Genomic DNA, 25243 nt, shown 5'->3' with positions numbered 1-25243 from the left:
CACAAATGGGAAATTGGAATCCAATGCTAGTTTGTTGTGCCAACACAGGATGCAAGTGGAACGGTGGAAGTCGACCACTATATTATGTTACGGGAGGAATCAAAACAAAAAAACAAAACTCCACAGGTTTCCACAGACATGCCAATGAACAAGTGGGTACTAGACAGAGTGTGTGTCTGTCTGTGTCAGTGAGTGCGTGCGTGCATACGTTTGTGTGTGTATAGGCCACTGCCATGCCCGTCTGCAGTGATAAGCAACCTGAAATTGAGTGTGGGATTGGCATAGATTAACCCAATTCTCTGTGACAAGAGGGAAGTAGTGTGTGCCAGGTAGAGTAATCCTCTAGGCTTCGGTCCTCTAGAGAGGAGAGGAGAGGAGAGGAGAGGAGAGGAGAGGAGAGGAGAATAGGTATCATGGGAGCTAGCCACTAGCCAGGGCACAGAGAGGATGAGAGAAGGAGGATAATGCCTTCCACCTGTCTTCCTTTCTGAGGACATCAACAGCAGAGAGAGGAGGAGAGAAGAGAAGAAGAGAGGAGAGAAGAGAAGGAGGATAATGCAATTCACCTGTCTTCCTTCCTGAGAACATCAACAGCAGAGCGAGGAGGAGAAAAGAGAAGAAGAGAGGAGAGAAGAGAAGGAGGATAATGCCGTTCACCTGTCTTCCTTCCGAGAACATCAACAGCAGAGCGAGGGAAAGTACACAGCCCAGCATTACCCGGATTAAAGAACAATTCCACTCAAAACTATCTTGTGGTATTTGTTAGACTATTTTTATATCTTAAAATATTTGAGGGGGTCGAATAGCTTTAATATTGCAGATAGATTGGGGCTTCCATCAATGTAATTGTAATTTCCAATCCCCCATTTATTTTTTACCTGATGCCCCGGCAGGTATTACATACATTTTACAGACACAATCTATTTTACATTAGTTATCTTGCTGTTATTAGTCCCAGCCTTCATCTCCCCTCAACCCCTCCCATCTATCTCTGAAGACCATCCAGTCCCAGTCTTCAGCTCCGTTCAACCCCTCCCATCTATCTCTGAAGACCATCCAGTCCCACCCTTCAGCTCCCTTCAACCCCTCCCATCTATTTCTGAAGACGATCCAGTCCCAGCCTTCAGCTCTCCTCAACCCCTCCCATCTATCTCTGAAGACCATCCAGTGCCAGCCTTCAGCTCTCCTCAACCCCTCCCATCTCTCTCTGAAGACCATCCAGTCCCAGCCTTCAGCTCTCCTCAACCCCTCCCATCTATCTCTGAAGACCATCCAGTCCCAGCCTTCTGCTCCCCTCAACCCCTCCCATCTATCTCTGAAGACCATCCAGTCCCAGCTCCCCTCAACCCCTTCCATCTATCTCTGAAGACCATCCAGTCCCAGCTCCCCTCAACCCCTTCCATCTATCTCTGAAGACCATCCAGTCCCAGCCTTCAGCTCCACTCAACCCCTTCCATCTATCTCTGAAGACCATCCAGTCCCAGCTCCCCTCAACCCCTTCCATCTATCTCTGAAGACCATCCAGTCCCAGCCTTCAGCTCCCCTCAACCCCTCCCATCTATCTCTGAAGACCATCCAGTCCCAGCCTTCAGCTCCACTCAACCCCTTCCATCAATCTCTGAAGACCATCCAGTCCCAGCCTTCAGCTCTCCTCAACCCCTTCCATCTATCTCTGAAGACCATCCAGTCCCAGCCTTCAGCTCCACTCAACCCCTTCCATCTATCTCTGAAGACCATCCAGTCCCAGCCTTCAGCTCCACTCAACCCCTCCCATCTATCTCTGAAGACCATCCAGTCCCAGCCTTCAGCTCCACTCAACCCCTTCCATATTTTTCTTAACACCATCCAGTTTCCTATTTGCCATATATTTTTCAATTGTGCTGTGATGTTTCACAAAAGTCCTGAACCTTTCTATTCTCATAGTTTCTACAGGTTGTAAATTAAAAACATTTTTTTTTGCTAAAAGTATTATTATATTATTGATTGATTGACTATGATGTTTTAGATCACACAGTATTGCTGTCTGCAGAGTTAGCTCCAGGTAAATGTTACAATTCTTCAGCCATTCCTGGACCTGCTACCGAAAGCAAGCTACATATGGACAGTACCAAAACAAATGATTCTGTCTCTTTACAGCAACATCTGCAGAGCTGGGAGGGTAGTAACCCCCATATATATAACATGCTGTTGGTTGCAAGAATTTTGTATGATAATAGAAATAGAAGTCTTGAATCTGGCGTCGTTTTGCATATCATGTGCCATGGAATCAGTACATCAAAAATCTCTTCCAAACTATTTTGCTATCTATATGGCACAGCTATAATTTTTTTGTTCCTTAAATGACACTGGTATATTTTTTCATTTATCACAATTTTCTTCAACCAATTTTGGTCTTTAATATAAAGGCGACAGACAAGTTCCTTACTTTTCCACTTTCCACTTGTCTCTTCAATTTTTACGATAATGCTGCAATCAGTTGGTTGTAATTTTGGGTAGAGCATACATTTCCATATATTTGTGTTGGCTACATGTGTGACATAACTCCACTTTTGATAGTTACAGTATGTCACACATGCAGGCCAAACTCTCTCTCTCTTTGTCTAGGGGCATCATAATGCCTTTCAGCTGAAAGAGCCAAGGCCAAACTCTCTCTCTCTCTCTCTCTCTCTCTCTCTTGCTCTCTCTCTCTCTCTCTCTCTCTCTCTCTCTCTCTCTCTCTCTCTCTCTCTCTCTCTCTCTCTCTTGCTCTCTCTCTCTCTCTCTCTCTCTCTCTCTCTCTCTCTCTCTCTCTCTCTCTCTCTCATCTCTCTACCGCAAGTCTCTCTGGATAAGAGAGTCTGCTAAATGACTCACTACTGCAAGTCTCTCTGGATAAGAGAGTCTGCTAAATGACTCACTACTGCAAGTCTCTCTGGAAAAGAGAGTCTGCTAAATGACTCACTACTGTAGTATCTCTGGATAAGAGAGTCTGCTAAATGACTCACTACTGTAGTATCTCTGGATCAGAGTCTGCTAAATGACTCACTACTGTAGTATCTCTGGATAAGAGTGTCTGCTAAATGACTCACTACTGTAAGTCTCTCTGGATAAGAGTGTCTGCTAAATGACTCACTACTGTAGTATCTCTGGATAAGAGGGTCTGCTAAATGACTCACTACTGTAGTATCTCTGGATAAGAGTGTCTGCTAAATGACTCACTACTGTAGTATCTCTGGATAAGAGAGTCTGCTAAATGACTCACTACTGTAGTATCTCTGGATAAGAGAGTCTGCTAAATGACTCACTACTGTAGTATCTCTGGATAAAAGTGTCTGCTAAATGACTCACTACTGTAGTATCTCTGGATAAGAGAGTCTGCTAAATGACTCACTACTGTAGTATCTCTGGATCAGTGTCTGCTAAATGACTCACTACTGTAGTATCTCTGGATAAGAGAGTCTGCTAAATGACTCACTACTGTAGTATCTCTGGATAAGAGAGTCTGCTAAATGACTCACTACTGTAGTATCTCTGGATAAGAGTGTCTGCTAAATGACTCACTACTGTAGTATCTCTGGATAAGAGTGTCTGCTAAATGACTCACTACTGCAAGTCTCTCTGGATAAGAGAGTCTGCTAAATGACTCACTACTGTAGTATCTCTGGGTAAGAGTGTCTGCTAAATTACTCACTACTGTAGTATCTCTGGATAAGAGTGTCTGCTAAATGACTCACTACTGTAGTATCTCTGGATAAGAGTGTCTGCTAAATGGCTCAAATCTAAATGTCTGTCTCTGTTGAGTGTTAAGTCATCCCAGACAAACAGAACAAAGGTTCTGTATCAGTTGTATCTAAGTGGTTCATTAACATTGTTGTCATTAGCTGTAACCATTGGTCCTGGATCACTGAAGGTGGTAGTGGTAAGGTAAACGCCACCGTTGGAGGCACATACACAGGTCCTGGATAGGCTAAGTCAGGGCTGCCCAACCCTCTTCTTGGAGATCTACCGTCCTGCGGGTTTTCAGTCCAATCCTAATTTAACACACCTGCTACTACTTAGCTGCTCAACAAGACCTTAACTAGCTGAATCAAATTCGCTAAATTAGGGTTGGACTGAAAAACCTACAGGACAGTAGATCTCCAGGAAGAGGTTTGGGCAGCCCTGGGCTAAGTGAATCAGGCAAAGCGATAGCTAAGTGGTTAAATACATAAGGCAGGAGGCTGCTGTTATTTAAAAACTGGTCCTGGATCAGTGAACGGGGCAGCTTAGTGGTTCAGTAGTTTTACTACCAAATGGTAAGACAGCTCCTGGATCAGTTGCTAAGTGATATAAGACAAAGGGCCGTGGCAGTCTGCTGCTATTTCTACGCCGACCTCAACACAGGCTGAGAGCTCACAGTCACAAGGGATTGTGGGAGATTGGATGTGACATGTCCCTCGCACTCTCTCACTCCCTCTTTCCACTATATCTCTCTCAATTCATTTTAATTCAAAGGTCTTTATTGGCATGGGAAACATTCCATATGTTTACATTGCCAAAACAAATGGAATAGACAATAAACAAAAGGGAAATAAACAGGAAACAGTAAACATTACACACACAAAAGTAGTAAAATAATATAGACATTTCAAATGTTATATTATTGGTTTTGTACAGTGTTGTGACAATGTTTTATTTGTTTTCAAATTCTTTGTGGGTCTGTGTGATCTGTTGGAAATATGTGTCTCTAACGTGGTCATACATTTGGCAGAAGATTAAAAAGTGCAGCTCAGTTTCCACCTCATTTTGTGGGCAGTGTGCACATATCCTGTCTTCTCCTGAGAGCCAGGTCTGCCTATGGTGGCCTCTCTCAATAGCAAGGCTATGCTCACTGAGTCTGTACATAGTCAAGGATTGTCTTAATTTAGGGTCAGTCATAGTGGTCAGGTATTCTAAAACCCTAGAGGGCAATGGCTTCTAGAACTGACTCAAGTATTTTTAGCCAGATCCTAATTGGGATGTTGATGTTGATGTTCCTTTTGATGGCGTAGAAGGCCCTTCTTGCCTTGTCTCTTAGATTGTTCACAGCCGTGTGTACCTGTGGTGTTGATGTTTAGGCCGAGGTAGGTGTAAATATTTGTGTGCTCTAGGTCACCAGTGTGTAGATTGAATTTGTATTTGTTGTCTTGGCTACTGGACCTTTTTTGTTACACCATTATTTATGTCTTACTGAGATTTACTGTCAGGGCCCAGGTCTGGCAGAATCTGTACAGAAGATCTAGGTGCTGCTGTAGGCCCTCCTTGGTTGGGAACAGAAGCACCAGATCATCAGCAAACAGTAGACATTTGACTTCTGAGTCCTGTAGGGTGAGGCCGGTTGCTGTAGACTGCCCTCACCAATTCATTGATATATATTCCATATTCCAACAGTAGTTATTGGGGTCAAACACTGTATGTCTCCATACACTGCCGTGACCGGGCCTTTGTTCCAAAAATTGGGGAAGATGCCAGAGCTGAGGATGATGTTAAAGAGTTCAAGAATAGCCCATTTGAAGTTGTGGTCTGTATATTTATCATTCCGTTTAATATACCATCAACACCACAGGCCTTTTTGGGTTGGAGGGTTTGTATTTTGTCCTGTAGCTCATCCAATGTAATTGCAGAATCCAGTGGGTTCTGGAAGTCTGTAATAATAGCTGATTCTAAAATGTGTATTTGATCATGTATATGTTTTTGCTATTGGTTCTTTGTTATTTGGCCGAAAAGTTTGGGGAAGTGGTTTATCCATACATCTCCATTTTGGATAAATAGTGCTTTGTGTTGTTGTTGGTTTAGTGTGTTCTAATTTTCTCAAAAGTGATTTGATTATAAGGATTCTTCAATCACAATGAGCTGATTTCTGACATGCTGTTCCTTCTTTTTGCTTAGTTTATTTCTGTATTGTTTTAGTGTATCACCAGAGAGAAGCAAAGATTTTTTTGGTTCTCTGTGTTTTTGGATGGATAGGTTTCTCAATTTCTTTCTTAGATTTTTACAATCCTCATCAAATCATTTCTCATTGTTGTTAGTTGTCTTAGGTTTTCTGCCGTAATTTAAATTTGATACGTTAGCTGATAGGTCAAATATATTGTTCAGGCTTCCTGCTGCTATGTTTACACCTTCAGCGTTGCAGGAAAACAATTTGTCCAGGAAGTTGTCTAGGAGGAACTGGATTTGTTGTTGGCAAATTGTTTTCTGGAAGGTTTCTACACTACCTTCCTTCCTTCCATCTATAGCATTTCATTAATAGTATGTTGTTTGTTCGGCTTCAATGCCTCATGATTGAGTACTGCTCTGTTCAAATAGACTATGATTTCGCTGTGATCTGATAGGGGTGTCAATTGGCTGACTGTGATCGCTCTGAGAAACTATGGGTTGAGGTCGGTGATATGACCCGTCTTTGTTGGTTATGTTGTCATAGTTGTGTCTAGGGGGGCATATGGGGGAGGGAATACTGTCACCTCCAGGTAGGTGTTTGTCCCCCTGTGTGCTAAGAGTGTCAGGTTCAATCATTTAGGTCACCACAGACAAGTACATGTCCTTGGGCCTGGAAATGGTTGATCTCCCCCTCTAGAATGGAGAAGCTATTCTTCATTAAAGTATAGGGATTCTTGTCAGAGGAAATAGGTAGCAGACAGGAGGACTTTTTGGCTCCAGAGCAGTCTGAGGCACTGTATCTCAGTGCAAGAGGCGTCACTACAGTCCCTGGTTCGAATCCAGGCTGTATCACATCCGGTCGTGATTGATAAGAAACAATACTGTGCAGCCGTATTCATTGACCTGGCCAAGGCTTTCGACTCTGTCAATCACCACATCCTCATCGGCAGACTCGACAGCCTTGGTTTCTCAAATGATTGCCTCGCCTGGTTCACCAACTACTTCTCTGATAGAGTTCAGTGTGTCAAATCAGAGGGCCTGTTGTCCGGCCTCTGGCAGTCTCTATGGGGGTGCCACAGGGTTAAATTCTTGGAGCGACTCTCTTCTCTGTATACATCAATGATGTCGCTCTTGCTGCTGGTGAGTCTCTGATCCACCTCTATGCACACGACACCATTCTGTATACTTCTGGCCCTTCTTTGGACACTGTGTTAACAACCCTCCAGGCGAGCTTCAATGCCATTCAACTCTCCTTCCGTGGCCTCCATTTGCTCTTAAATACAAGTAAAACTAAATGCATGCTATTCAACCGATCGCTGCCTGCACCTGCCCGCCTGCCCAACATCACTACTCTGGATGGTTCTGACTTAGAATATGTGGACAACTACAAATATCTAGGTGTCTGGTTAGACTATAAACTCTCCTTCCAGACTCACATCAAAGATCTCCAATCCAAAGTTAAATCTAGGATTGGCTTCCTATTTCGCAACAAGGCATCCTTCACTCATGCTGCCAAACATACCCTTGTAAAACTGACCATCCTACCAATCCTCGACTTCGGCGATGTAATTTACAAAATAGCCTCCAATACCCTACTCAATAAATTGGATGCAGTCTATCACAGTGCCATCCGTTTTGTCACCAAAGCCCCATATACTACCCACCACTGCGACCTGTACGCTCTCGTTGGCTGGCCCTCGCTTCATACTCTTCGCCAAACCCACTGGCTCCAGGTCATCTACAAGACCCTGCTAGGTAAAGTCCCCCCTTATCTCAGCTCGCTGGTCACCATAGAGGCACCCACCTGTAGCACGTGCTCCAGCAGGTATATCTCTCTCGTCACCCCCAAAACCAATTCTTCCTTTGGCCGCCTCTCCTTCCAGTTCTCTGCTGCCAATGACTGGAACGAACTACAAAAATCTCTGAAACTGACCACTGATCTCCCTCACTAGCTTTAAGCACCAGCTGTCAGAGCAGCTCACAGATTACTGCACCTGTACATAGCCCATTTATAATTTAGCCCAAACAACTACCTCTTTCCCTACTGTAGTTATTTATTTAGCTCCTTTGCACCCCATTATTTTTATTTCTACTTTGCACATTCTTCCACTGCAAATCTACCATTCCAGTGTTTTACTTGCTATATTGTGTTCACTTCACCATCATTGCCTTTTTTTTGCCTTTACCTCCCTTATCTCACCTCATTTGCTCACATCGTATATAGACTTGTTTATACTGTACTATTGACTGTATGTCTGTTTTACTCCATGTGTAACTCTGTGTCGTTGTATGTGTCGAACTGCTTTGCTTTATCTTTGCCAGGTCGCAATTGTAAATGAGAACTTGTTCTCAACCTGCCTAACTGGTTAAATAAAGGTGAAATAAATAAATTAAATAAAAAGGGCGGCGCACAATTGGCCCAGCGTTGTCCCAGCGTTGTCCCAGCGTTGTCCCAGCGTTGGCCCAGCGTTGTCCAAGTTTTACTGGGGTCATTGGCCCAGCGTTGTCCCAGCGTTGTCCCAGCGTTGTCCCAGCATTGTCCCAGCGTTGTCCAAGTTTTACTGGGGTCATTGGCCCAGCGTTGTCCAAGTTTTACTGGGGTCATTGGCCCAGCGTTGTCCAAGTTTTACTGGGGTCATTGGCCCAGCGTTGTCCAAGTTTTACTGGGGTCATTGGCCCAGCGTTGTCCAAGTTTTACTGGGGTCATTGGCCCAGCGTTGTCCCAGCGTTGTCCCAGCGTTGTCCCAGCGTTGTCCCAGCGTTGTCCAAGTTTTACTGGGGTCATTGTAAACTGACTTGCCGAGATAAATAAAGGTTCAATGAAAAAAATATCTCTGTTGAGATAATTTCCTTTTTATGTAAAATGTTCCTGTTTTGATTAATATAATAAGAGTGAGTTAGGGCTGCTCTACACCAAATTAGCACACCCCTCTTCTCTGTTTCACACCTGGTAGTTTGGTGGATGGGACTACCAACTCTGTAACCTAGAGGGCAACCAGTGGGTCAGTCTCCTCTATACCATGTTTCTTGTAGGATGACAATGTCTGTATTTCTGATTTATTTGATAAAGTCCAGGTTCCTGCTCTTTAGGCCAAAGGTAGATGACCTCAGGCCTTGGATATTCCAGGATGAGATAGTGAAGGCTTTGTGTTACATAAAGTGTCCAATGTTGTTAGTTGTTAGTCGTTGTTAGTCTCTCTCTCTCCACTGAGATAAACGGAAGAGATGAGAGGGAGGAGAAGAAGAGAGAAGGATGGAGACAACAGAACAGAGGGAGGGGATGTAGGGTTGGCAACAAGATCAAAGCAGGTGGTGATTAGCTGCAGTAAGTCAGTGACCGTCTGTATTTACAGAAAACCAGTATAGTCTAGCTCTCTACACCCTCTATCTTTCTCTGTTTCTCTCACCCCCACCCCCTCTCTCTCTTTCTCATTTACTACTTCCTTCCTTCCTTCCCTTGGGGAGGCCCATCCATCAGAGTGTGATATAGGGTCCAATGGCCTTGGTGCCCTGGCAGATTGGGTACCTCTTGAAAATCACAAATTTCAGGGCTAATGCCATTTGGCCTTCAAGAGGTATCCAATCTGCCAGGGCACCAAGGCCATACGCAACAAGGCCATTAACCAAAATAGACAATTAAATTGATTTGACAACTGGAAAACAGTAGCTATTCGGTAAGGAAAAACACGCAAGTATAAAAACCATGGGACCACCCAGCCATCATACCGCTCAGGAAGGAGACGCGTTCCATCTCCTAGAGATGAATGTACTTTAGTGCGAAAAGTGCAAATCAATCCCAGAACAACAGCAAAGGACCTTGTGAAGATGCTGGAGGAAGCAGGTACAAAAGTATCTATATCCACAGTAAAACGAGTCCTATATCGACATAACCTCAAAGGCCGCTCAGCAAGGAAGAAGCCACTGCTCCAAAACTGCCATAAAAAATCCAGACTATGGTTTGCAACTGCACATGGGGACAAAGATCATATTTTTTTGAGAAATGTCCTTTGGTCTGATGAAACAAAATTAGAACTGCTTGGCCATAATGACCATCGTTATGTTTGGAGGAAAAAGGGGGAAGCTTGCAAGCTGAAGAACACCATCCCAACCGTGAAGCACAGGGGTGGCTGCATCATGTTGTGGGGGTGCTTTGCTGCAGGAGGGACTGGTGCACTTCACAAAATAGGTGGCATCATGAGGAAAGGAAAATGATGTTGATATATTGAAGCAACATCTCAAGACATCAGTCAAGAAGTTTAAGCTTGGTTGCAAATGGGTCTTCCAAATGGACAATGACCCGAAGCATACTTCCAAGGTGGTGGCAAAATGGCTTAAGGACAACAAAGTCAAGGTATTGGAGTGGCAGAATATGTGTGGGCAGAACTGAAAAAGTGTGTGCGAGCAAGGAAGCCTACAAACCTGACTCAGTTACACCAGCTCTGTAAGGAGGAATGGGCCAAAATTCACCCAACCTATTGTGGGAAGCTTGTGGAAGGCTAGCCGGAACGTTTGACCCAAGTTAAAAAAATGTAATTCAATGCTACCAAATACTAATTGAGTGTATGTAAACTTTTGACCCACTGGGAATGTGATTCAAGAAATAAAAGCTGAAATAAATCACTCCCTCTACTATTATTCTGACATTTCACATTCTTAAAATAAAGTGGTGATCCTAACTGACCTGAGACAGTGAATTGTTACTAGGATTACATGTCAGGAATTGTGAAAAACTGAATTTAAATGTATTTGGCTAAGGTGTATGTAAACTTCTGACTTCAACTGTAAATGTGCATAAATAATTAGCCTACATGTTGAAGTGTAGATGATACTCTATTGGCTACAGCCTGTCATGTCCAGACCTATGCTGACATAAGGGAGGCGCCAAACTTTAATGAGGCTTTTATTTACATATACATAACCAGTCAAAAGTTTGGACACACCTACACTATGCCAAGAGTGTGCCGCGCTGTCATCAAGGCAAAGGGGGGCTACTTTGAAGAATTTGTTTGACACTTTTTTGCTTACCACATGATTCCATTTGTGTTATTTCATAGTTCTGATGTCTCCACTATTATTCTACAATGTAGAAAATAATAAAGAAAGAAAAACCCTTGAATGCATTGGTGTGTCCAGACTTTTGACTGGTACTGTATACATATACAGTGGGGCAAAAAAGTATTTAGTCAGCCACCAATTGTGCAAGTTCTCCCACTTAAAAAGATGAGAGAGGCCTGTAATTTTACACTTAAACTATGACAGACAAAATGAGAAAAGTAAATCTAGAAAATCACATTGTAGGATTTTTAATTAATTAATTTGCAAATTATGGTGGAAAACAAGTATTTGGTCAATAACAAAAGTTTATCTCAATACTTTGTTATATACCCTTTGTTGGCAATGACAGAGGTCAAACATTTTCTGTAAGTCTTAACAAGGTTTTCACACACTGTTGCAGGTATTTTGGCCCATTCCTCCATGCAGATCTCCTCTAGAGCAGTGATGTTTTGGGGCTGTTGCTGGGCAACACAGACTTTCAACTCCCTCCAAAGATTTTCTATGGTGTTGAGATCTGGAGACTGGCTAGGCCACTCCAGGACCTTGAAATGCTTCTTACTAAGCCACTCCTTTGTTGCCTGGGCAGTGTGTTTGGGATCATTGTCATGCTGAAAGACCCAGCCACGTTTCATCTTCAATGTCCTTGCTGATGGAAGGAGGTTTTCACTCAAAATCTCACGATACATGGGCCCATTCATTCTTTCCTTTACACGGATCAGTCGTCCGGGTCCCTTTGCATAAAAACAGCCCCAAAGCATAATGTTTCCACCCCCATACTTCACAGTAGGTATGGGGTTCACCGTTTTGCTCACCGTTCTTGTGATCATTTTGACCCCACGGGGTGAGATCTTGCATGGAGCCCCAGATCGAGGGAGATTATCAGTGGTCTTGTATGTCTTCCATTTCCTAATAATTGCTCCCACAGTTGATTTCTTCAACCTCCCAGCCTGGTACAGGTCTACAATTTTGTTTCTGGTGTCCTTTGACAGCTCTTTGGTCTTGGCCATAGTGGAGTTTGGAGTGTGACTGTTTGAGGTTGTGTACAGGTGTCTTTTATACTGATAACAAGTTCAAACAGGTGCCATTAATACAGGTAACGAGTGGAGGACGGAGGAGCCTCTTAAAGAATAAGTTACAGGTCTGTGAGAGCCAGAAATCTTGCTTTTTTGTAGGTGACCAAATACTTATTGTCCACCATAATTTGCAAATAAATTCATTAAAAATCCTACAATGTGATTTTCTGGATTTTTTTTTCTCATTTTGTCTCTCATAGTTGAAGTGTAAAGTGGGAGAACTTGCACAATTGGCGGCTGACTAAATACTGTTTTGCCCCACTGTATAGGCTAAACACCAATGATGTTTTCCAGATATAATATAGGATAATTATTCATATCTAAAGGCTGGATTCTGTGACATACTTGAGGCACTGTTTGTTCTGATAGGACAGAATGGTCAGTGCCTGTTTGTTCTGATAGGACAGAATGGTCAGTGCCTGTTTGTTCTGATAGGACAGAATGGTCAGTGCCTGTTCGTTCTGATAGGACAGAATGGTCAGTGCCTGTTTGTTCTGATAGGACAGAGAGGTCAGTGCCTGGTCGTTTTGGTAGGACGCACGCCGTTAGATCCGCGATGTGCCTGTCTTCACTTGTAGCCTACTTCAGAGCTGCGATGCCTGTGAGAAGGAACCAATGACGTGATGGGCATTGGCTAACATGAATTGAGATATTGTATCTGAGAGAGCCATGTGAGGGACAGGTGCTTCGTGGTAGGCTACAGCGATTGGCAGCCAGGTGAAGGGAATTATAATTATTATATTCAGCACAATGGCTACTTTGGCCAAAAAGCCTACGTTTATTTAAAGGGAATTACGGCCACACAAGGGGGCATTGACGGCCATGGCCGCTGATGCTGCCGGGAAATTCAAGCCCTTATCCAGTGACATCAAAAACAGAGCCACTCTACGGAGAGAGAAGTGGGTCAAACTTGTCTAGAATACAGACCACATGATGACATACCAGCCCGGCCACCACCAAGGTCACCAAGGCTGAAGGCATAGAAATATATAGACATAGATTGGACATGTCTCTTCTATTGATTATAACTCTGTGTGCTGAAGGCTTGGTTCGTCACCTCACAGGAGTGACTGTGGATAAGTCCTGACCTCGCCTGGTCATCCCTGGTGGCCAGAAATACTTCTGTTTCTCAATTACCTTGGGTGGTAGGTAGCCTAGTGGTTAGAGCGTATGGCCAGTAAATGAAAGGTTGCTAGATTGAATCCCCGAGCTGACAAGGTAAAAATCTGTTGTTCTGCCCCTGAACAAGGTAGTTAACCCACTGTTTCTAGGCCGTCATTGAAAATAAGAATTTGTTCTTAACTGACTTGTCTTGTTAAATAAAGGGATGTTGGTTAGCTAACCACCCACCTCAGTTTAGTTGACAGTGTGTGCATTCTAAAAGGCACCCTATTCTGTATAGCATAGGCCCTGGTCAAAAGGCACCCTATTGCATATAGTGTAGAGATCCTGGTCAAAAGGCACCCTATTCCGTATAGCGGAAACCCTGGTCAAAAGGCACCCTATTCCGTATAGTGTAGAGACCCTGGTCAAAAGGCACCCTATTCTGTATAGTGTAGAGACCCTGGTCAAAAGGCACCCTATTCTGTATAGTGTAGAGATCCTGGTCAAAAGGCACCCTATTCCGTATAGCGGAAACCCTGGTCAAAAGGCACCCTATTCCGTATAGTGTAGAGACCCTGGTCAAAAGGCACCCTATTCTGTATAGAGTAGACCCTGGTCAAAAGGCACCCGATTCTGTAAAGCGTAGAGACCCTGGTCAAAAGGCACCCTATTCTGTATAGCGTAGGAGAGATGGAAATGGAAAGAAGGAGAGAGAGAGCAGGGGTAGATATATATATATATATATATATATATATATATATAGAGAGAGAGAGAGAGAGAGAGATGGAAATTGAAGGAGCGATAGAGAGAGAGAGAGAGAGAGAGAGAGAGAGAGAGAGAGAGATGGAAATTGAAAGAGAGAGATATATATATAGAGAGAGAGAGATATATATATATAGAGAGAGAGATGGAAATTGAAGGAGAGAGAAATATATATATAGAGAGAGAGAGATGGAAATTAAAAGAGAGAGAGATATATATATATATAAATATATATAGAGAGAGAGAGACAGAGAGATGGAAATTGAAAGAGATATATATATATATATATATATATATATATATAGAGAGAGAGCGAGAGAGAGAGATGGACATGGAAAGAGAGAGATATATTGAGAGAGAGCGATAGAGAGAGAGAGAGAGAGAGAGAGAGAGAGAGAGAGAGAGATGGAAATTGAAAGAGAGAGGGGAAAGAGAGAGAGAGAGAGAGATGGAAATGGAAAGAGAAAGAAAGAGAGAGTGATAGAGAGAGAGAGAGAGAGATGGAAATAGAAAGAGAGAGCGATAGAGAGAGAGAGAGAGAGAGAGAGATGGAAATTGAAATAGAAAGAAAGAGAGAGCGATAGATAGAGAGAGAGAGAGAGAGAGAGAGAGAGAGAGAGATGGAAATTGAAAGAGAGAGAGAGAGAGAGATGGAAATTGAAAGAGAAAGAGAGAGCGATAGAGAGAGAGAAAGAGAGAGATGGAAATTGAAAGAGAAAGAAAGAGAGAGCGATAGAGAGAGAGAGAGAGAGAGAGAGAGAGAGAGAGAGATATGGAAATTGAAAGAGAAAGAAAGAGAGAGAGAGATGGAAATTGAAAGAGAGAGATATAGAGAAGGATTTTGTGTAGTCGTGTGCGACAGAGCGTGAAACTTCATCAGAAAATAACCTGCTGCTCTCTAACTTGTATACCCATAAAGAAACACACAAAAAGACACACGGTTCTAACCAACTGACCATGAGATACAGAGCAAGCAGCAGATGAGAAGAGACAGTCTAACCTCAATGTAATTACAGTGTAGCTTCTGGGCTATCTCAGACAATGTAGCGCATAACACACGGAACAGCACAGAACACTAACACCAACAGGCCTAGGGGGAGAGGAGAAAAGAGGAGAATAGAGGAGACTATAAAAGGGGAGAGGTGAGGAGAAAAGACAAGAGGAGAAAAGAGGAGAAGATAGGTGAGGAGAGGAGAGGAGAAGAGAAAAGAGGAGAGGTGAGGTGAGGAGAGGAGAAAAGAGGAGAGGGGAAAAGAGGAAAGGAGAGGATAAAATAGGTGAGGAGAGGAGAAAAGAGTAGAGGTGAGGTAAGGAGAGGAGAAAAGAGGAGGGGAGAGGATAAAATAGGTGAGGAGAGGAGAAAAGAGTAGAGGTGAGGTGAGGAGAGGAGAGGAGAAAATAGGAGGAGGAGAGAGGATAAAAGAGGTGAGGAGAGGAGAAAAGAGGTGAGCAGAGTTGAAAAGAGGAAAGGTGACATGAGGAGGAGAAAAAACGAGAGGAGAGGAGAGGTGAGGAGAGGAGAAAAGAGGAGAGGATGAGAGAAGAGAGGAGAGGGGAAAAGAGGAGAGTAGAGGAAACTAGAGGTGAGGAGAGGAGAAAAGAGGAGAGGAGAGGTGAGGAGAGGAGAAAAGAGGAGAGGAGGAGAGAAGAGAGGAGAGGTGACAGAAGGGTGAGGAGATTAGAAAAGTGGTGAAAAGAGGAGAAAAGAGGAGAGGTGAGGAGAGGAGTGTAGAGATGAGGAGAGAAGAAAAGAGACGAGGAGAGGTGAGGAGAGGAGTGGAGAAAAGAGGAGAGGAGGGGTGAGGAGAGGAGAGGAGAGGAGAGGAGAGGAGAGGTGAGGAGAGGAGTGGAGAGATGAGGAGAGATGAGGAGAGGAAGAGAGATGAGGAGAGGTAAGGAGAGGAGAGGAGAAAAGAGGAGAGGAGAGGTGAGGAGTGGAGAAAAGAGGAGAGGAGAACAGATAAGAGGAGAGGTGAGGAGAAAAGAGGAGATGAGATGAGAGGAGAGGTGACGGAGGGGTGAGGAGAGGAGTGGCGAGATGAGTAGAGAAGAAGAGAGATGAGGAGAGGTGAGGAGAGGAGAGGAGAGGAGAAAAGAGGAGAGGAGAACAGATAAGAGGATGAGAGGAGAGGTGAGGAGGGGTGAGGAGAGGAGAGGAGATGCTTTATCTGCTGTGTGTGTGTATGCCTGGAGCCAGAGCACTGACACGTCACACAACCATCTGCCTGCTGTGACACAGCTGACTCTAAGCACACGCTGCTGAGAGGGTGTGTGTGTGTGTGTCTGTGTGTGTCTACAGACAGCTCGTGCTTGTTGCTCTGTTGACAGTTCTCCACATAGTGACCTAACCCCTCCGTCTCCTGTCAGATGACACAATAATTCTACAGACTAACAAAACAATTCCAAACATTTATATAGCCACCATAGAATTTGTACACACACACACACGCACACGCACACGCACACACACACACACACACACACACACACACACACACAATAAGGCAAGGAACTACATTGGAGCCTAAGAATGAATAGTGAATAATGCAACAACGTCCAATAACAGGAGAAAGATTGATGTCGACCTAAATCATACAGACCTGGACATTTGGGAAGAGAGACAGGGGGAGGGGAGATAGGGTTAGGGGAGATAGGGGAGATGGGGAGGAGAGGGGGAGTGGAGACAGGGAGAGGGGAGATAGGGGAGGGTAGATAGGGGAGGGAGATGGGGGAGGGGAGATAGGGTGAGGGGAGATAGGGGAGATGGGGAGGAGAGGGGGAGTGGAGACAGGGAGAGGGGAGATAGGGGAGGGGAGATAGGGGAGGGAGATGGGGGAGGGGAGATATGGGTGAGGGGAGATAGGGGAGGGGAGATAGGGGGAGGAGAGTGGGAGTGGAGACAGGGGGAGGAGAGGGGACGGGAGACAGTGGGAGGAGAGGGGAGGGGAGCCTGGACAGACTGAAGACAGTGTAGCAGTGTGGGTCCTGGGGATCTCTGGACACACTGAAGACAGTGCAGCAGTGTGGGTCCTGGGGGATCTCTGGACAGACTGAAGACAGTGCAGCAGTGTGGGTCCTGGGGGATCTCTGGACAGACTGAAGACAGTGTAGCAGTGTGGGTCCTGGGGGATCTCTGGACAGACTGAAGACAGTACAGCAGTGTGGGTCCTGGGGGATCTCTGGACAGACTGAAGACAGTGCAGCAGTGTGGGTCCTGGGGGATCTCTGGACAGACTGAAGACAGTACAGCAGTGTGGGTCCTGGGGGATCTCTGGACACACTGAAGACAGTGCAGCACTGTGGGTCCTGGGGGATCTCTGGACAGACTGAAGACAGTGTAGCAGTGTGGGTCCTGGGGGATCTCTGGACAGACTGAAGACAGTGCAGCAGTGTGTGTCCTGTGGGATCTCTGGACACACTGAAGACAGTGCAGCAGTGTGGGTCCTGGGGGATCTCTGGACAGACTGAAGACAGTGCAGCACTGTGGGTCCTGGGGGATCTCTGGACAGACTGAAGACAGTGTAGCAGTGTGGGTCCTGGGGGATCTCTGGACAGACTGAAGACAGTACAGCAGTGTGGGTCCTGGGGGATCTCTGGACACACTGAAGACAGTGCAGCAGTGTGGGTCCTGGGGGATCTCTGGACAGACTGAAGACAGTGCAGCACTATGGGTCCTGGGGGATCTCTGGACAGACTGAAGACAGTGTAGCAGTGTGGGTCCTGGGGGATCTCTGGACAGACTGAAGACAGTACAGCAGTGTGGGTCCTGGGGGATCTCTGGACAGACTGAAGACAGTGCAGCAGTGTGGGTCCTGGGGGATCTCTGGACAGACTGAAGACAGTGCAGCAGTGTGGGTCCTGGGGGATCTCTGGACAGACTGAAGACAGTGCAGCAGTGTGTGTCCTGTGGGATCTCTGGACACAATGAAGACAGTACAGCAGTGTGGGTCCTGGGGGATCTCTGGACACACTGAAGACAGTGCAGCAGTGTCGGTCCTGGGGGATCTCTGGACACACTGAAGACAGTGCAGCAGTGTGGGTCCTGGGGGATCTCTGGACACACTGAAGACAGTGTAGCAGTGTGGGTCTTGGGGGATCTCTGGAGTTCCAGCCCAACACTAGCACACAGGCTCCTCTTATCAAAGTAGTGGTTATGGGGAAGGCCTGTGTGTGTCTGTGATTGGGTCTATTAGGTTTTGTTGTGGAGTTTGTTTGATATTACCTGTTAGATATTAGGTTTTGTTGTGGAATGTGTTAGATATTACCTGTTAGATAGCGCTGGACTGTCGGATCTAGAAGCAGAAGCATTTCACTACACTCACAATGACATCTGCTAACCATGTGTATGTGACCAATACAATTTGATTTGATTTGAGCTGTCTCCAGCTCAGTAGATCTGTGGCCCCGGGGCTGGGGTCTAGCTGTCCAGGCTTGGTGTGGAGCTGGACTGGGGTTAACAGGGACTGAGCTGTCCAGGCTTGGTGTGGAGCTGGACTGGGGTTAACAGGGACTGAGCTGTCCAGGCTTGGTGTGGAGCTGGACTGGGATTAACAGGGACTGAGCTGTCCAGGCTTGGTGTGGAGCTGGACTGGGGTTAACAGGGACTGAGCTGTCCAGGCTTGGTGTGGAGCTGGACTGGGGTTAACAGGGGCTGAGCTGTCCAGGCTTGGTGTGGAGCTGGACTGGGGTTAACAGGGGCTGAGCTGTCCAGGCTTGGTGTGGAGCTGGACTGGGGTTAACAGGGGCTGAGCTGTCCAGGCTTGGTGTGGAGCTGGACTGGGGTTAACAGGGGCTGAGCTGTCCAGGCTTGGTGTGGAGCTGGACTGGGGTTAACAGTGGCTGAGCTGTCCAGGCTTGGTGTGGAGCTGGACTGGGGTTAACAGGGGCTGAGCTGTCCAGGCTTGGTGTGGAGCTGGACTGGGGTCAACAGGGGCTGAGCTGTCCAGGCTTGGTGTGGAGCTGGACTGGGGTTAACAGGGACTGAGCTGTCCAGGCTTGGTGTGGAGCTGGACTGGGGTTAACAGGGGCTGAGCTGTCCAGGCTTGGTGTGGAGCTGGACTGGGGTTAACAGGGGCTGAGCTGTCCAGGCTTGGTGTGGAGCTGGACTGGGGTTAACAGGGGCTGAGCTGTCCAGGCTTGGTGTGGAGCTGGACTGGGGTTAACAGGGGCTGAGCTGTCCAGGCTTGGTGTGGAGCTGGACTGGGGTTAACAGTGGCTGAGCTGTCCAGGCTTGGTGTGGAGCTGGACTGGGGTTAACAGGGGCTGAGCTGTCCAGGCTTGGTGTGGAGCTGGACTGGGGTTAACAGGGGCTGAGCTGTCCAGGCTTGGTGTGGAGCTGGACTGGGGTTAACAGGGGCTGAGCTGTCCAGGCTTGGTGTGGAGCTGGACTGGGGTTAACAGGGGCTGAGCTGTCCAGGCTTGGTGTGGACCTGGACTGGGGTTAACAGGGGCTGAGCTGTCCAGGTTTGGTGTGGAGCTGGACTGGGGTTAACAGGGGCTGAGCTGTCCAGGCTTGGTGTGGAGCTGGACTGGGGTTAACAGGGGCTGAGCTGTCCAGGCTTGGTGTGGAGCTGGACTGGGGTTAACAGGGGCTGAGTTGTCCAGGCTTGGTGTGGAGCTGGACTGGGGTTAACAGGGGCTGAGCTGTCCAGGCTTGGTGTGGAGCTGGACTGGGGTTAACAGGGGCTGAGCTGTCCAGGCTTGGTGTGGAGCTGGACTGGGGTTAACAGGGGCTGAGCTGTCCAGGCTTGGTGTGGAGCTGGACTGGGGTTAACAGGGACTGAGCTGTCCAGGCTTGGTGTGGAGCTGGACTGGGGTTAACAGGGGCTGAGCTGTCCAGGCTTAGTGTGGAGCTGGACTGGGGTTAACAGGGGCTGAGCTGTCCAGGCTTGGTGTGGAGCTGGACTGGGGTTAACAGGGGCTGAGCTGTCCAGGCTTGGTGTGGAGCTGGACTGGGGTTAACAGGGGCTGAGCTGTCCAGGCTTGGTGTGGAGCTGGACTGGGGTTAACAGGGGCTGAGCTGTCCAGGCTTGGTGTGGACCTGGACTGGGGTTAACAGGGGCTGAGCTGTCCAGGCTTGGTGTGGAGCTGGACTGGGGTTAACAGGGGCTGAGCTGTCCAGGCTTGGTGTGGAGCTGGACTGGGGTTAACAGGGGCTGAGCTGTCCAGGCTTGGTGTGGAGCTGGACTGGGGTTAACAGGGGCTGAGTTGTCCAGGCTTGGTGTGGAGCTGGACTGGGGTTAACAGGGGCTGAGCTGTCCAGGCTTGGTGTGGAGCTGGACTGGGGTTAACAGGGGCTGAGCTGTCCAGGCTTGGTGTGGAGCTGGACTGGGGTTAACAGGGGCTGAGCTGTCCAGGCTTGGTGTGGAGCTGGACTGGGGTTAACAGGGACTGAGCTGTCCAGGCTTGGTGTGGAGCTGGACTGGGGTTAACAGGGGCTGAGCTGTCCAGGCTTAGTGTGGAGCTGGACTGGGGTTAACAGGGGCTGAGCTGTCCAGGATTGGTGTGGAGCTGGACTGGGGTTAACAGGGACTGAGCTGTCCAGGCTTGGTGTGGAGCTGGACTGGGTTTAACAGGGGCTGAGCTGTCCAGGCTTGGTGTGGAGCTGGACTGGGGTTAACAGGGGCTGAGCTGTCCAGGCTTGGTGTGGAGCTGGACTGGGGTTAACAGGGGCTGAGCTGTCCAGGCTTGGTGTGGAGCTGGACTGGGGTTAACAGGGGCTGAGCTGTCCAGGCTTGGTGTGGAGCTGGACTGGCGTTAACAGGGGCTGAGCTGTCCAGGCTTGGTGTGGAGCTGGACTGGGGTTAACAGGGACTGAGCTGTCCAGGCTTGGTGTGGAGCTGGACTGGGGTTAACAGGGACTGAGCTGTCTAGGCTTGGTGTGGAGCTGGACTGGGGTTAACAGGGGCTGAGCTGTCCAGGCTTGGTGTGGAGCTGGACTGGGGTTAACAGGGACTGAGCTGTCCAGGCTTGGTGTGGAGCTGGACTGGGGTTAACAGGGGCTGAGCTGTCCAGGCTTGGTGTGGAGCTGGACTGGGGTTAACAGGGGCTGAGCTGTCCAGGCTTGGTGTGGAGCTGGACTGGGGTTAACAGGGACTGAGCTGTCCAGGCTTGGTGTGGAGCTGGACTGGGGTTAACAGGGGCTGAGCTGTCCAGGCTTAGTGTGGATCTGGACTGGGGTTAACAGGGGCTGAGCTGTCCAGGCTTGGTGTGGAGCTGGACTGGGGTTAACAGGGGCTGAGCTGTCCAGGCTTGGTGTGGAGCTGGACTGGGGTTAACAGGGGCTGAGCTGTCCAGGCTTGGTGTGGAGCTGGACTGGGGTTAACAGGGGCTGAGCTGTCCAGGCTTGGTGTGGACCTGGACTGGGGTTAACAGGGGCTGAGCTGTCCAGGCTTGGTGTGGAGCTGGACTGGGGTTAACAGGGGCTGAGCTGTCCAGGCTTGGTGTGGAGCTGGACTGGGGTTAACAGGGGCTGAGCTGTCCAGGCTTGGTGTGGAGCTGGACTGGGGTTAACAGGGGCTGAGTTGTCCAGGCTTGGTGTGGAGCTGGACTGGGGTTAACAGGGGCTGAGCTGTCCAGGCTTGGTGTGGAGCTGGACTGGGGTTAACAGGGGCTGAGCTGTCCAGGCTTGGTGTGGAGCTGGACTGGGGTTAACAGGGGCTGAGCTGTCCAGGCTTGGTGTGGAGCTGGACTGGGGTTAACAGGGACTGAGCTGTCCAGGCTTGGTGTGGAGCTGGACTGGGGTTAACAGGGGCTGAGCTGTCCAGGCTTAGTGTGGAGCTGGACTGGGGTTAACAGGGGCTGAGCTGTCCAGGATTGGTGTGGAGCTGGACTGGGGTTAACAGGGACTGAGCTGTCCAGGCTTGGTGTGGAGCTGGACTGGGTTTAACAGGGGCTGAGCTGTCCAGGCTTGGTGTGGAGCTGGACTGGGGTTAACAGGGGCTGAGCTGTCCAGGCTTGGTGTGGAGCTGGACTGGGGTTAACAGGGGCTGAGCTGTCCAGGCTTGGTGTGGAGCTGGACTGGGGTTAACAGGGGCTGAGCTGTCCAGGCTTGGTGTGGAGCTTGACTGGCGTTAACAGGGGCTGAGCTGTCCAGGCTTGGTGTGGAGCTGGACTGGGGTTAACAGGGACTGAGCTGTCCAGGCTTGGTGTGGAGCTGGACTGGGGTTAACAGGGACTGAGCTGTCTAGGCTTGGTGTGGAGCTGGACTGGGGTTAACAGGGGCTGAGCTGTCCAGGCTTGGTGTGGAGCTGGACTGGGGTTAACAGGGACTGAGCTGTCCAGGCTTGGTGTGGAGCTGGACTGGGGTTAACAGGGGCTGAGCTGTTCAGGCTTGGTGTAACACCATCCTGATACTCAGTCCCCTAATTGAAGCAACTTCTTCGATAAATATTACCAAGGATGGGCTAATAAAAAGCATTGATGAATCAGAGAAGATGTGAGGGGAAAGAGAGGAAAGAGAGGAAAGAGAGGAAAGAGAGGAAACAGGGGAAAGAGGGGAAAGAGAGGAAAGAGAGGAAAGAGGGGAAAGAGAGGAAAGATGGGAAAGAGAGGACAGAGAGGAAAGAGAGGAAAGAGAGGAAACAGGGGAAAGATGGGAAAGAGAGGAAAGAGAGGAAAGAGGGGAACGAGAGGAAAGAGGGGAAAGAGAGGACAGAGAGGAAAGAGAGGAAAGAGATGAAAGAGGGGACAGAGAGGAAAGAGGGGAAAGAGAGGAAAGAGAGGAAAGAGGGGAAAGAGAGGAAAGAGAGGAAAGAGGGGAAAGAGAGGAAAGAGAGGAAACAGGGGAAAGAGAGGAAAGAGAGGAAAGAGGGGAAAGAGAGGAAAGAGGGGAAAGAGAGGAAAGAGAGGAAAGAGGGGAAAGAGAGGACAGAGGGTAAAGAGAGGAAAGATTGGAAAGAGAGGAAAGAGAGGAAAGAGAGGAAAGAGAGGAAAGAGGGGAAAGAGAGGAAAGAGAGGAAAGAGGGGACAGAGAGGAAAGAGGGGAAAGAGAGGAAAGAGAGGAAAGAGGGGACAGAGAGGAAAGAGGGGAAAGAGAGGAAAGAGAGGAAAGAGGGGAAAGAGAGGAAAGAGAGGAAAGAGGGGAAAGAGGAAAGAGGGGAAAGCAACAGAAAAGAGGGGAAAGGCAGGAAAACAGCAGAAAAGAGAGGAAAGAGGAAAGAGGGGAAAGCAACAGAAAAGAGGGGAAAGAGGAAAGACGGGAAAGCAACAGAAAAGGCTTTTGTCTTTAGCTCTCTTTGAGAATAACTTAAAATCAATACAGAGTAAATGAGAACACATGTTAATAAAATCTTGAATTTAATGCACATTAGCAACTAATGTTTCGTTGAATGCTACTAAACATGTCTATTCTCTATTGTTGTGTCTTATTGTTCATCTGTCTTATCTCTTTATACTCCTCAGAGAGCGACGCGTCATAGTAACCTAGAGAAGAGAGCTTCACAGTAACCAATAGAAGATAAGATAGCTTCAAAGTAAACTAGAGAAGATAGCATTACAGTAACCTAGAGAAGAGAAGATAGCTTCAAAGTAAACTAGAGAAGAGAGCTTCACAGTAAACTAAAGACGATAGCTTCAAAGTAAACTAGAGAAGAGAGCTTCACAATAACCTAGAGAAGAAAGCTTCACAGTAACCTAGAGAAGAGAGCTTCACAATAACCTAGAGAAGAAAGCTTCACAGTAACCTAGAGAAGAGAGCTTCACAATAACCTAGAGAAGAGAGCTTCACAGTAACCTAGAGAATAGAGCTTCACAGTAACCTAGAGAAGAGAGCTTCACAATAACCTAGAGAAGAGAGCTTCACAGTTACCTAGAGAATAGAGCTTCACAGTAACCTAGAGAAGAGAGCTTCACAATAACCTAGAGAAGAGAGCTTCACAGTAACCTAGAGAATAGAGCTTCACAGTAACCTAGAGAAGAGAGCTTCACAATAACCTAGAGAAGAGAGCTTCACAATAACCTAGAGAAGAAAGCTTCACAGTAACCTAGAGAAGAGAGCTTCACAGTAACCTAGAGAAGAGAGCTTCACAATAACCTAGAGAAGAAAGCTTCACAGTAACCTAGAGAAGAGAGCTTCACAGTAACCTAGAGAAGATAGCTTCACAGCTACCCAGAGAAGAGAGCTTCACAATAACCTAGAGAAGAAAGCTTCACAGTAACCTAGAGAAGAGAGCTTCACAGTAACCTAGAGAAGAGAGCTTCACAATAACCTAGAGAAGAAAGCTTCACAGTAACCTAGAGAAGAGAGCTTCACAGTAACCTAGAGAAGAGAGCTTCACAGTAACCTAGAGTAGAGAGCTTCACAATAACCTAGAGAAGAGAGGCGCACAGGAATGGACTGACTCACCACTGGTACTCATGATGCTCACAGGTTCTCATCCAATACGATGTTCCCAGAAAATTATTTTCAGAACAACTATAATTCCAATAACCCAAAATATCCTTTCCACTCTGTGACTTTTCAATGCGAATATAGGGAGACCCGAAGAAAGACAGAGAGATAGAGAGAGAGAGAGGAAGAGAGGATGAGAGAGGGTGCTCTGGAATCCAATTCGTAAACGACAACCCTCCTCCTCTTCTTCAGTGGTCGAGGAGAAAAATAACTTCAGGCAGACAGGAAAGATACAATGTTGCTGGGTCGCATTCCATGTTTTGATGTTGTCCCTCCCGGTTGATTCCACAGTGTTCTCTCAAATCGCTGACCATGGTTGGCACTGCTGTGCGCTCGCTCTCCTCTCTCTCCCGGTTGGTATGTGAAAAGCGCTCGCGCTCCAACGTCAAGCTCCCATCCCACTGGAGCGACGTCACCGGAGCAGAGCGCGCGGGTTCAGTGTGGCACGCGAGCGAACCAGGGAGCCACCAATGAGCGCGTTTTCTCAAGGGAGAGGAGCGGAGAACAGGCGCACCGGCGAAATGGGATTTAAAATCCGCGGATAATTAACAGGGATGACACCGCCCTCTTCTGGAAGTATATTCTAGTGCACACTAATATATTAATTGCAGCTTTATACAGCGAACTGTTTGAGGAAGCTACTCTGAAATCATAGTTTACCAACCTACCAATTACTTTACACTGGAAGAAAGTTAAGCTACACTAAAGCTAGCCCGAAGAGAAATATAGGTTACTGAACTAAAGTTACTTTGAAAAAGTTGTTTCATTACATCTAAGCTACTGGATGAAACTGAAATGTCATAGACTACAAATTGTAAGAGCAGATCAATCTGGGGTCAGATGTTAAATCTAGCCTATTAAACACAAACATGTCTGATCCTGGAAAAGAAAGGAGATTCTTGCCTATACTTCACCCATATTTTATTTTATTTAAAAAAAGTTGTGTGTAGTTCCAGTAGTTAGCTACACCTCTACATGGTAAAAC

The 25243-nt window shown here is 47.2% G+C and overlaps 1 protein-coding gene across 7 annotated transcripts in view; it reads right to left on the bottom strand.

Annotated features, from left to right (window-relative positions):
- Positions 1-24757, bottom strand: part of LOC110504625 (actin-binding LIM protein 3) — an 85496-nt gene extending 60739 nt beyond the window's left edge. For 4 of the 7 annotated variants that reach the window (XM_090220149.1, XM_090220151.1, XM_090220153.1 and 1 more), the window contains exon 1: positions 24214-24658. In XM_090220149.1, the coding sequence (XP_090076275.1) occupies positions 24214-24226 (13 nt within the window). In that variant the 5' untranslated portion in view covers positions 24227-24658. Of the gene's footprint in view, positions 1-24213 lie in introns of all 7 variants that reach the window. The other 3 variants (XM_090220152.1, XM_090220155.1, XM_090220154.1) reach the window with 2 other exon arrangements.
- Positions 24758-25243: the final 486 nt, after the last annotated feature.

This window comes from Oncorhynchus mykiss, chromosome 25 (assembly GCF_057628025.1).
Source record: "Oncorhynchus mykiss isolate SJ-2025 chromosome 25, ASM5762802v1, whole genome shotgun sequence".
Classification (NCBI taxonomy): Eukaryota; Metazoa; Chordata; class Actinopteri; order Salmoniformes; family Salmonidae; genus Oncorhynchus; species Oncorhynchus mykiss.
The sequence above is the reverse complement of the archived record's forward strand: the minus strand, read 5'-3'. Positions and strand labels throughout refer to the sequence as shown.